The 12,259-nt window shown below is 49.2% G+C and overlaps 1 protein-coding gene across 4 annotated transcripts in view; it reads right to left on the bottom strand.

The window, feature by feature from the left end:
• The window catches only part of NSD2 (nuclear receptor binding SET domain protein 2), a 113,617-nt gene that overhangs the window by 18,449 nt on the left and 82,909 nt on the right, over positions 1-12,259 (bottom strand). For all 4 annotated transcript variants that reach the window (XM_039468055.2, XM_074395786.1, XM_074395784.1 and 1 more), the window contains 8 exons: positions 10,560-10,691; positions 9,566-9,689; positions 8,286-8,486; positions 6,462-6,641; positions 5,950-6,106; positions 5,613-5,818; positions 2,958-3,061; positions 1,130-1,399 (listed from right to left, as the gene is read on the bottom strand). In XM_039468055.2, the coding sequence (XP_039323989.2) occupies positions 1,130-1,399; positions 2,958-3,061; positions 5,613-5,818; positions 5,950-6,106; positions 6,462-6,641; positions 8,286-8,486; positions 9,566-9,689; positions 10,560-10,691 (1,374 nt within the window). The remainder of the gene's footprint in view (positions 1-1,129; positions 1,400-2,957; positions 3,062-5,612; positions 5,819-5,949; positions 6,107-6,461; positions 6,642-8,285; positions 8,487-9,565; positions 9,690-10,559; positions 10,692-12,259) is intronic.

Genomic DNA, 12,259 nt, shown 5'->3' with positions numbered 1-12,259 from the left:
CCAATGAGAAATGTGTTAAGCGTTGATGAAGTGGCAACATATCAACCCTTGCTTCCTTCATTAACCTTGTCTCAGGAACGCTGTCTGATAAGCAAGCTTCTACATAACTCACTTTACACAGTGATCCCCACAATAGAGAAAATAGCTACAAAGAATCTGACGGGCTATACAGCTAGAGTCTGGGTGAATCAGCAGTCAGGGAGGTGAGGAACAGGGTGCTGGGGAGGTGTTTTCAAGCAATCTTTTATGCTGCTGCTGGAACTGGCACCAGGCTGGAACTCTCTGTGCTGGGTCAGCCCTGATATGGACCTGTGATCTGAGACTACCCACCCACTAGGCCATACCAAAATACATCAGGGTCAGCAATTCCACATGTCTCTCAGGCCCTGGATGCCCTTGGGATGCAGTCTGGGAGCAGAGGCAGGAGGTCAGCAGTCCTGGTGCCTACCAATGACTTGGTCCTAGACTGTGCTAGGACCACCCCTCACAAGAGGAATCCCCTTAACACCTCCCTGGTGAGCGCTCCCAAGCACCTGGCTGCTAGCCCAAAGGAAAGTGGGTCACTTCACAAATCTTCCACTTCATAAAAATAACCATCAGAATTCTGACATAACATGTGCTTTATGGGAACATATGAGTTTTAGCAATATCTTTCATGTAACATTTTAAAATATTCAATTGTAATAATTTAATTCAAAAGAAATTTTCAGGTCAGGCACAGAGGCTCTTGCCTGTAATCCCAGTGCTTTGGGAGGACTAGGCAGGAGGATGGCTTGAGGCCAGGAGTTCAAAATCAGCCTGGGCAACACAGCAAGACCCCATCTCCAAAAAAATAAAATAAAATTATTAGGGCATGGTAGTGTATGCCTGTAGTCCCAGCTGCTTGGGAAGCTGAAGTGGAAGGACAACTTGAGCCCAGGACTCTGAGGCTGCAGTGAACTACAGTCATGCAACTGCCCTCCGGCCTAGACGACAGAGTGAGATCCTGTCTCAAAACAACAACAAAAGTAATTTTTTCCCAAAAAATACCATTTTCACATAAATACAAAACCACCACAAGCAAATCTAAGTCTAATTACCCAGTGAACCATAATTTCTCAAAAGCAGGGGAGGGGATAAGGACGCACACCTTTCTGATGTCCCTCTTGGCGACCAGGCCCCACCCTTTGCCATCTGTCTTGATGATCTTGGTCTCTGGGTACTGGCGCTTGGTGAAGCACTGGTTCTGACAGAACTCGCCTGCAGGACACACCTGCGGGTGGCACTCAAACATGAGCATCCTGTTCAAACACTCCGAGTCAAAGCCACAGGGATTCTCATCTGTGGGCTTGCAGTTACACTTCGGGATTTCAGAAATATCCGCTGTGTAGATCTGGACTTTCCCATAAGGCTTATTCACCTGCAAGGAAGGAGGAAGCTGTCTTGGCCCACAAGTCAATGAAGAGCCTTCTGGATAACCCAGCACACCCACCACGGCCTCTCCTTACCCAGCCTCCGGGTGGCCTTTCAGAAAGCTTCAGAGGCCTGGCTGTGAGACCCTCATCAAAACAGCCCCTCCCCAGATCCCAGAGGAGCTCTCCTCTGCTTCTTAGCACAGGAGGCAGGCAGGTCAACCTGTGACGCCCTCTCACGTTATTTTATCTTAGTGTCTGTGCTCCTTGTTGATGAACAAGAGCTGACACGTATCCAGCCAGGCCATTGGAAGATGAAGAGAGAAAACGCATGCTGACTGCTAAGTACACTGCAGGGTGTCCAGCACACGCTAGGTAAGAGCTCTCCTGAGCAGCTTCCTGACCCATCTCTCTGACCCTCCCTTTACTGCGCACCAGCATCGAGCCATGCAGGAGGCCACCCAGGGGGAGCAGTGCTGGGCAGGAGGGCACAGCCTCTACTCTCATGACCCTGTGATTTATTTTTAATCAAAGACAAGCAACCAAATAATAAAGCAGCAGAGACAGCTAAAAAACAGCTGGGGTAGAAATGGATCATGTTAGGGAAGAGGTATTTTACGTAAAAGACACAGTTTCACTGCTGTGGTGTGACAAACTGTACAACACTTTGGAGAACAATCTGAGAATATTCCCCAAGAATCTAAACATTTCATGCCCTCTGACCTTGGGATTCTGTTTCTGGGAATCCATCCCAAAGAAAATCTTACATAAAGATGAATAGAGAATGCTTTTTTTTACACACAAAGATAATGACTTGGCAATATCAATATTACAGGAAAATATAAAGATATTTTCTTTATACACCAAGATATTGACTTGCACATTTTACATGCAAAGGCGGAGGACCTGACCTCACTATGAGGTGGCCGTGCACTCATCACACGTGCTCATTAGGAATGGCCACAAGACTCCTGGGGATGGGACCCAAGCGCACCAGCTCTGAAAACAGGCAGCCCTGAGGGGTCTGCGGCTCCCACAGAGCCCTGCCTTGGCTGCACTTCTTCCCACTCTGCTGCTGGGGCTCCCCGGCTCACCAGAATGAACACGGAACTGGCAAGCTCCCGGCTAACCTGCCTCAGTCTCCGAGATAGAAGATCTGTGTGGTTGGAACTCCAGCGACTGAGCCAGGCTGAGGCCAAGCCGTGGTCCCAAGTGACCGACTCCCATATAGCCCATCTCCAGCACTTGGCAACAGCCTGGTGCACGTGGGAAGCTCATTCCTCAGCTCCTCCTGCTCCAAGCAGCCTGGTCAGGACTATCATCCAACCCTTCTCTAGCGACCAAGCCAAGCCTCACGCTCCAAGGCAGAACCAAGAACCCCCATGCAGATCCCCCCATGCTATTTGCCTATGGTCTCTTGTGTGGCTGTGCACACCAGGCACCACAGATCCTGGCTGGTGACAGCCCTCTCCCCAGCTGTAGCCTGAGTGTGCCTGAGAACCGCTCACAACTCCTGAGGGAAGACCCCCTCCACACACTCGTGCACACACAGCTCCGACACACCACCTTGATATGCTTGTATGGTGGGGGCTTGCGCTCACTCTCCTGTGTTTCTCGGGCTTCCCTCTGAAGCTTAATTTCACGAAAACGAGCTTCAGCTTCTTGCAGTGCTAAAAAGTCAATGAAACAGGAGTAAAGATTTTAGTAAATAAAGGTATCTACTACTTTTCAAGCTCCATATTTTTGTTTTTTGTTTTTTGTTTTTGTTTTTGTTTTTGAGACGGAGTTTCGCTCTTGCTACCCAGGCTGGAGTGCAATGGCGCGATCTCGGCTCACCGCAACCTCCGCCTCCTGGGTTCAGGCAATTCTCCTGCCTCAGCCTCCTGAGTAGCTGGGATTACAGGCACGCGCCACCACGCCCAGCTAATTTTTTGTATTTTTAGTAGAGACGGGGTTTCACCATGTTGACCGGGATGGTCTCAATCTCTTGACCTCGTGATCCACCCGCCTCGGCCTCCCAAAGTGCTGGGATTACAGGCTTGAGCCACCGCGCCCGGCCCCATATTTTTATAGTTCACTCTAAACTTTCAATGTAAATATAGTTTCTGGTTTGCACAAAACAAGAGTCTATGAAAAACTGTCAGTGGGCAGGTATTTTTAAATGCAGCCAAGTGTGTGAGAGAGAGTGCTCAGAAAACAACCATCACACCTCTCTATAAAGCAGGCCCATGGTGGAGTTCTGCTGGGAGCTCCCTGTCCTCCGCTGTGGCCTAAGGACAAAGCACCAGGGTCAAAGCCTAGGATTCGCTGTTCTCAGATAGAAAATGAAAATGCAACTGAGGCCAGGCCCAGTGGCTCATGCCTGTAATCCCAGCACTCTGGGAAGCCAAGGAGGGCAGATCACCTGAGGTCAGGAGTTCAAGACCAGCCAGGCCAAGATGGTAAAACCCTGTCTCTACTAAAAATTACAAAAAAAAAAAAAAAAGAAAAAAAATTAGACGCAGTGGCACATGCCAGTAATCCTAGCTACTCAGGAGGCTGAGACAGGAGAATTACTCAAACCCTGGAGGTGGAGATTGCAGTGAGCCGAGATTATGCCACTGTACTCCAGGCTGGATGACAGAGCAAGACTCTGTCTCAAAAAAAAAAAAAAAAAAAGAGCCGGGCAAAATGGTAGATACCTGTAATTCTAGCTAGTTGGGAGGCTGAGACAGGAGAATTGCTTGAACCCAGGAGATAGAGGTTGCAGTGAGCCAAGATAGCACCATTGCACTCCAGCCTGGGCGACAGAGCGAGACTCCATCTCCAAAAAAAAAAAAAAAAAAAAAAATCCAATGGAGCTCCTCGAAGCAAAAGGGGCTCTAAGAGATGAACCACAGGCTCCATCAAGAACAGAGGAAACATAAACACCTACAATCTGTCCCAGGAAGGAGGTCAGCCCCATGTCAATGCTAGGCGTGTCCTGTGGCCTGCCCTGTGCTGGCGGCAGCAGTCACCACAAAGGGGGCTGGCTCTACAGGATGACTGCATCCAGTAAGGAGACTTCACTGACGGTCATACCAGACACATCAGGCCACCTCTCAATTTCATCTCTCATCCTCTTAATAATTTTTGGCCGGGCGCGGTGGCTCAAGCCTGTAATCCCAGCACTTTGGGAGGCCGAGGCGGGTGGATCGCAAGGTCAAGAGATCGAGACCATCCTGGTCAACATGGTGAAACCCCGTCTCTACAAAAATACAAAAAAAATTAGCTGGGCACGGTGGTGCGTGCCTGTAATCCCAGCTACTTAGGAGGCTGAGGCTGAGGCAGGAGAATTGCCTGAGCCCAGGAGGCGGAGGTTGCAGTGAGCCGAGATCACGCCATTGCACTCCAGCCTGGGTAACGAGAGCGAAACTCTGTCTCAAATATAAATAAATAAATAAAATAATAATTTTTGAAAATCTTTCGATGCCTACCCATTCTTTATGATTCCTCTGAGTGCCCGCCGTGCACACCCCCCACTCAGTGCAGCCTGCAAAGCTGTGGGTAACAAGGAGCTAACACAGCTTTAAAAGCACAGGTGCCTGCCTGCAGCCACAGAGGAGCGAGTGCCGACCCGGCTGGGGCGCAGCATGTGCCCTCCCTGAACGAGCCACCTGCGCATACCTCAGGTTTTCCCTACTGGCCTCATTCTCTGTCAACCTGTCATAAACACCAGCTTCTCCAGTGAAGAGTCACATCCCCATCCTGCCTCCCTCAAACCTGAGTCATCAGCCGGCCGAGTCATCAGCCAGCCATACCACAGCCACCGCAGCTGTGGAATCCGAGGCCAAGCACCTTGTCTGCTTGACCACCCGATTCCTCATGTGCTGAAAGGTAAAGGAGCCCCCAAGAGCCCGCTGCACAAGGTCTAGGCAACAGGATCCTTCCTTCAGCTCTGCATTTTACATAAAGGCAAGCCATGGAACATTTCTGTAAATTATTACTAAAAACAATTTGTGAATAATAGGCTTACAGGATTTTAATGAAATTAATCACAAACCTATGTTACAAAAGCTACCCATGTATCTTATTCTATGCTCAGCAAGTAAACCAGACTGCAAACTTTTTCCTAATTTAAAAATACAGACAGAACGTTTAGTCCAGTATTTTCTACAAAGATCAGATTTCAAAAAAACAGAAATTAGGAGTAAGAAAATGTACATGAGAGTGCTGTCTCACTCTGTCTGAAAATCTCCGTACCGTTTTTGAAGACTCTTCCGATCCCTCTGACCCCCTGGTAGCGGCTGCCCCGGTCCCCCTCCATGTACGGGAACACTCGCGCCTGATGCGTCCAGTAATAATCTTTAGACCCAAAGAAAAACACAGGGAATTCTCCAATCTCGTGCTTCATTTTCTGAATATTTGGGGGAACATTTTTGGGATGGCAAACTTCTGCCGGCCACCATCTATTATAAATATTAAAAACAGGATTCACAGACTCTTCAGAGAGAGCGATAATCATTTCAACACTATGTACTGTAAAGCAAACACACGTGAACAGGAAAGACATAACAGCATACAATTCCATGTCTCACACCTGTAGTTCCCCAGTTTCACCCAAATGATATCCTGGAAGTGCAGCTTCTTCCCAGCCCTGCAGTCATTGCAGAACCAGCTGCCGTCAGGCATCTCGATGTTCAGGCAGTCAGGGTGGAAGGCCGCCGGGCAAGACTCACAGCACAGAAGGCTCCCCCCTGCAAGAGGAGGGCGAGGTGGCCAGGCTTAGCCCATCTTCTATGGCTCAGCCCAGATGCAGTGCTTTACAATCTACAGCTATTACAGCCTTAACTTTTAAACAGTCATTTAAAAACAGCAATCTGTACATTAATACAAAAGCAAATGTTATTTTCACCGCAAATAATTTCCTGTATATTTGCAAAATGATTACACTTAATTTAGAAATACGGTGATATGCTATGAACGTGAAGACGCAGAGGACACTGTCAACAACAACGAGCGCAGCACACACAAGTATTGAGCCTGCCTTGCTTTGTGGCTCCTGGGAGTGTGAGAGGCGTGCCCACGCCACAGACACTCCCAGGCCCTCACCTTTGGAGCACACGAAGCACCAGCTCACATTAACGTGGGCGTGGTGCCGCTTCCCTTTCCGAGCAGTGAAATGGGCCGTGCAGATGATGCTGTTGGAGGCGATCACTGAGCACCCCGCCGCCAGACAAGCATCCCCGCTGTGATAGGCAACAGGGCAGCGGACACACCGCATCATTTTACCTGAAGGCAAAGAAACACACCCTAAGGGCCCCAAACACACTGACCCCAGTCACGGTGAAAAGGGCACTACAAATTACTCAGCGTCTATACATTTGAAAAGTTAATGCTAAAATGAATTGGAGGTATTTGATTTAAAAAAATGTTTCAGAACAAAGGTGCTTCAAAACAATGTTTCAGAAAATGGTCACACATCTAAAATGCCATACTCTAAAATAAAGTCAACCAGCGTTTCTCAGCCTGGGCCCTGCAGGCATTTGGGGCATTTGGGCAACTATCCTGGGCACTGTACAGTGTTGAGCAGCATCCCTGGCCTCTACTCACTAGATGCCGGAAGCACATCCCCAAACACTGCCAAACGTCCCCTAGAGGACAAAATTGCCCGATAAACAACCACTGGCGTCAAAAAGTACAGACAACCCGCCACCCTCATCCCACACACCTGACATTAGATAATCAAAATGTAACTTGATTTAAAGATGTTTTCTTTCTTTCTTTTTTGATACAGTCTCACTCTGTCACCAGGCACCAGGCTGGAGTGCAGTGGCGCAATCTCTGCTCACTGCAACCTCCACCTCCTGGGTTCAAGCAATTCTCCTGCCTCAGACTCCCAAGTAGGTGGAACTACAGGCACATGCCACTATACCCAGCTAATTTTTTGTATTTTTTAGTAGAGACAGGGTTTCACCATGTTGGCCTGGATGGTCTCAATCTCTTGACCTGGTGATCCGCCCACCTCTGCTTCCCAAAGTGCTGGGATTACAGGCTACCACGCCCAGCCGTTTTCTTATGTATAAAGAGCCTTTAAAACCAAAGCAAACAGCCTGGGTGTGGTTGCTCACGCCAGTAATCCCAACACTTTGGGAGGCCCAGGTGGGAGGATTCTTTGAACCCAAGAGTTCAAGACCAGCCTGGGTAACACATCAGTGAGACCTCGTCTCTACAAAAAAAATTAACCAAATTAGCTTGGCATCCTGGTCCACACCTGTGGTCTCAGCTACTTGAGAGGCTCAGGCAGGAGGATCACGTGAGCATGGGAGGTCAAGGCTACAGTGAGCCATGATCACAACACTGCACTCTAGCCTGAGCAACAGAAGGAGATCCTGTCTCAAAAAAAAAAAAAAAGAAAAGAAAAGAGGTCAGGGCAGTAGCCTAGTAGTTGAAGACCAGTCTGGGCAACACGGTGAAACCTCATCTCTACAAAAAATACAAACATCGGCCAGGTGTGTTGGTATGTGCCTATAGTCCCAACTACTCAAGAAGCTGAGGTGGGAGGACGCTTGAGCCCGGGAGGTCAGGGATGCAGTGAGCCATGACCACACCACTGCACTCCAACCTGGGTAACAGTGAGACGCCATCTCTATAAAGAAACAAAAGCTAGGACAAACAAAATCTATCAAAATGGTCCAAAGGTTGCCCCTCTCCTAAAATTAAGCATCTTCAGGGTAATATTTAGGATACAAAGAAGGAAAAGGGGGACAGGTCCCTTGTCAAAGAAAACCCAACCCAGCCCATGTCCAGTTAGCAATGGGAAACAGGGGTCACTCAAGGTAATCCTCTTCGGTGACAATCCCAACAGCCCACCTTCCCAAGCACCCATGGGCCTTCATCTGAACCCACAGCAAGGCTGTGCAGGTGCACCTGTACCTTTCGACGGCCTTGGGTTTGAAGGGTTGGAAGCGTGGCAGCTCACACAGCTGTGGAGAGGGCAGCGGAACCCTCGGCTCTCAAACACAGTCAGAGGGTATTTTTTCACACAAGCCTCGTGATAAAATTTTCCACACTGAGTTACCACACAGCGCTTAACATCGGTCTTGTTCTCTTTACACACGAAACATGAGTGAATCCCTAACGAACAGTTAAAGAAGGGGTGGAGAGAGAGGTGCAAAGAACAAGAATTAAATTGTAGTTCTGAGCCACTAACATCAAGCAACTCCTCTTCAGAGGCAGCCATGTTGCTAAAGCACCTGGCCCTGTTTCCAACCTTGCTCACTAGTCCAAGCATTCTCCAGGAAAAAGATCCAGCCATCAAGGATTACCTTGCTGCGATCTGAACTCCAGCTTCACCTGAAATACAGGAGAATCTTACTAGACAGCCTGGCTGGGGAGGCCCAGTCTAACTGGAAAGAAGCTTGAAGAAAGGGGCTCCTATGAAAAGAGGCCTTTCCTCCTTGAGAGCAGCTGGCCAGTGATGGAGCAATCCCTTGTGATTCTGGGCAGACAGACACTGCCAGCAGTGAGGTGCTGCTTTGGGACTGCTGTGGCCTGGGAGACTCTCCAGATGTCTTCCTGACCCAGGAAGGTTTCTGACCAAGAGCTGAGAGACTCCTTGGGCCCAGAGCGTAGGCAGGAAGGGCCATGGCTGTGTAGCTGTCCTCTCATCATCCTCAGACAGCAGACTATGCCAGGCAGTAACGTGGCAGTTACTGACACAGTAACGTGGAGGTAGAACTGCGGCACTGACAACTCAGGGCAAGCTTGGAGCTGTTCTTTCTGCTGAAACTGAAGCTCAAACTGATGCTGTGTCTTCGTAAAGAACTCCACGTTCCTATGGACCTCAGTGTTCAGTGACCAGCCAGGTTACCTGTACCCTTAATACTGTACTGCCTGGGTGGTGGTGCCCTGTGGTGGCCGCCTCACACACAGGACAGGCTGAAGCCAGCCCATGGGAGGAAGAGCCCACGACCTATCATCCAGCCACCCTGCCCGCCACCTGATGGAAAGGTACCAAGGGGGCACATACGACTGAAATCAGAGCAAACCCTGCATCCGCTGAAAGGTGAGTGCACCTGCCAGGTGTGGGCCAGATGATGGGGATGGGGAGAGAGCTTGTCTTCTGTGGGCGCCTCAGGGAAGGACTGTGTGCAGGGGGTTGCGGGAGCAGGAGGCTGGCCAAGCTGCAGAGCTGCCCACCCATGGGCACTTGCCTGAGGTACACTCGCTGCAGGTGAACCTCCCTTCTGGCCTCCGGGAAAGCCCAAGGCAGGCGAGGTGGAAAGCTCCACAGCAGGGTCCTTCACACAGCAGGAGGCTGCCTGGCTTCTCACACAGCTGCAGGGACAGAGCAGGCGGGTAAGCAGCGCCCAGCAGTCCCTTCCACACCTCTCTTACCACAAGGGAAGCCAACTGCTTCTGTCTCCAGTGGCAGAAAATCCCATTTTGCTACTCAAGGATATACAACCACATGCATGGGCAAATGTCTGGCCTGAACAGAAGGCACAAATGCAGTATCAGATGAAAACCAGATGGCTGTTAACAGAAAGTGGCCAGTCCTCAGCAATAACAAAGGAGACAACAGGATCACAACCCTGAAGGATACATCCAAGATATTTGAAGCCAGATCTGAAAATCAACAGAAACCAAAGGCACCCCAATCTGGATGGCAGGTGCCTCGCTGACTGCAGGCAGCATTCGCACTTCCCATGCATCGACTGCCTGGCATGGAAGCTCCCATGCCACCTCCGGCTGACAGATGGGGCAGGACTGAAGCATAGAGAGTAGGTGGTGTGGTTGGGGTCCTGTGGGCACAACAGGTGTAGTGATGCCCCCTCAGCCCGCAGCCTGGCCTGTCCAGTGTGCGTGTCATTAGTGAAGCTAAAACAGGCCTAGCACTTCACCTTTTCTGATAGGACACTCTCACTCTCTCTCTCTGTGTGTGTGTGTGTGTGTGTGTGTGTGTGTGTATTACATGATATATATACAAATCTCATCCTACATGTGAATTACGGATGTTAACAGAAGCAACTTAATCCCAGCATTCCACTGGCAGTCAGTCTGACCCCTTCAAAACAGAGATCAGTGAGTGATGATGAGATTGGGGAAGGGATCTGGAGGGAAGACAGAAGACACCACGAACTCGCTCTGCATACCGGGGCCCCAGTAGACACCAGCACGGATGCAGCGGAACGGCCTTCCCCTCACCTGGCACACATATTCCTTTTTGGCTGTCACTCCTCGCTCAGACTTTTTGGATGAGACAGACACTTCAGTTTGCGTTTCGTCGGCACTTTCGTACGGGGACTCTGAGGGCTCGTCTCCTGGGCTGTCCGAGACCTGGAGATGAAGGAGGCGGATGACAGTTCACTAGTCACAGAACACAGTGGGTGGCCACGCCCTGCAGGCTCATCCTGCCAGCCCCACCACCCACCAGTCTTTCTCAGCACTGGTCCTGTTCTGCCAGTGATTTCACAGTGGAACCATCAGCAACCGGTTTTTGTGATAATATAATCCATCAATTACACTGTGTAGAAAATTCAAAAATGGACTTTATTCTACCCAATATTTAGCATATATATGCATATAAAAGGCATATTCCTTAAAATGAAGGAAGTGTTATGACCATCCAATTTGCTCTAGTAGGTGAACTAAGACAGGCTTTGGGAACAAGAATCTTGACCCTTCTTACCGAGTCTGTTCAGGTTCTACTACTCTAAGGTGGAAGAAATATGCTAACACCAAACCAACGTGTGAAGGAACCACGGATGAAGTAAGTGTCAGTGTAAGGCCTCGTCAGGTGACCGTGCTGTCCAGCTGCTGCCGGGGCGGAGACCACGTGTCCTTTCAGAAGTATGTGCCTATTCGGGGGTGCGGAGTCAGGAGAGTCTTCCAGACTCACACCACAGGCTGACCATTGGGTTTCTCTTCTTCCTCCCAGTGCCTATTTCTCCTGAAATTTCACAGTTGACTTGTTCTCCCCACCAGAGAAGTGAGGTGGGCAAAGGCAAGGTAAAATCTGCCTACTTTATTCAGTTCTGAGTCTAAGTAAAAGGCCTAGGATAAAGGCATGGAAGGACTCACAGGTTCTATCTCTTCTGTCTCTGACTGCCCTTCATTTACTAGAAATCACTGGACCAGGCCGAAGCCTCACCCTCATGTACACAGCATTTCACCCTCACCTGACAAGCAACATCAATAAATGTTTCAATGAATAAAATAGAAAATCTTCTTGTCTGTCAAATCAAGTGTTTAAAAAATTTGGTTTTTATTTGATGTTAGGTAAGTGTCGAACACTGAATTTTGGAGATGAAACCGAGCAAAAGCATAAACTACATTTCCTGTACACCTTGATCATCACAAAAACAAGTAATTATGTTATCGATTTGCTGTTTGCCTATGAACACAAAATTAGAAATTGGAATTGGAATTGGGCCATATGGAAAAATAAAAGCCAACCCCGCCAGGGAATCTGGCCAATCCTGTGACCTTATCAATGAGCTTTTCCACATTTAGCTGACATTACAGAGCGTGGTGGAAGAAAAAATTAAAGCAAACACAGAAGTGTTTGCTGACCTCAGAGCAGTATTAGAGTGGGCTTTTTTTTTTTCCAAGACAGAGTCTTGCTCTGTCACCAGGCTGGAGTACAATGGCGTGATCTCAGCTCACTGCAACCTCCACCTCCTGGGTTAAAGCGATTCTCCTGCCTCAGCCTCCTGAGTAGCTGGGATTACAGGCACGCGCCACCATGCCCAGGTAATGCTTTGTATTTTTAGCAGAGACGGGGTTTCACCATGCTGGCCAGGCTGGTCTCGAACTCCTGACCTCATGATCCACCCACCTCGGCCTTCCAAAGTGCTGGGATTACAGGTATTAGCCACTGCACCCAGCCAGAGTGGGCTTTTCCC

Source organism: Saimiri boliviensis, chromosome 3 (assembly GCF_048565385.1).
Source record: "Saimiri boliviensis isolate mSaiBol1 chromosome 3, mSaiBol1.pri, whole genome shotgun sequence".
Taxonomy (NCBI): Eukaryota; Metazoa; Chordata; class Mammalia; order Primates; family Cebidae; genus Saimiri; species Saimiri boliviensis.
Note: the sequence above shows the minus strand (reverse complement) of the source record. Positions and strands in the feature narration are given on the sequence as shown.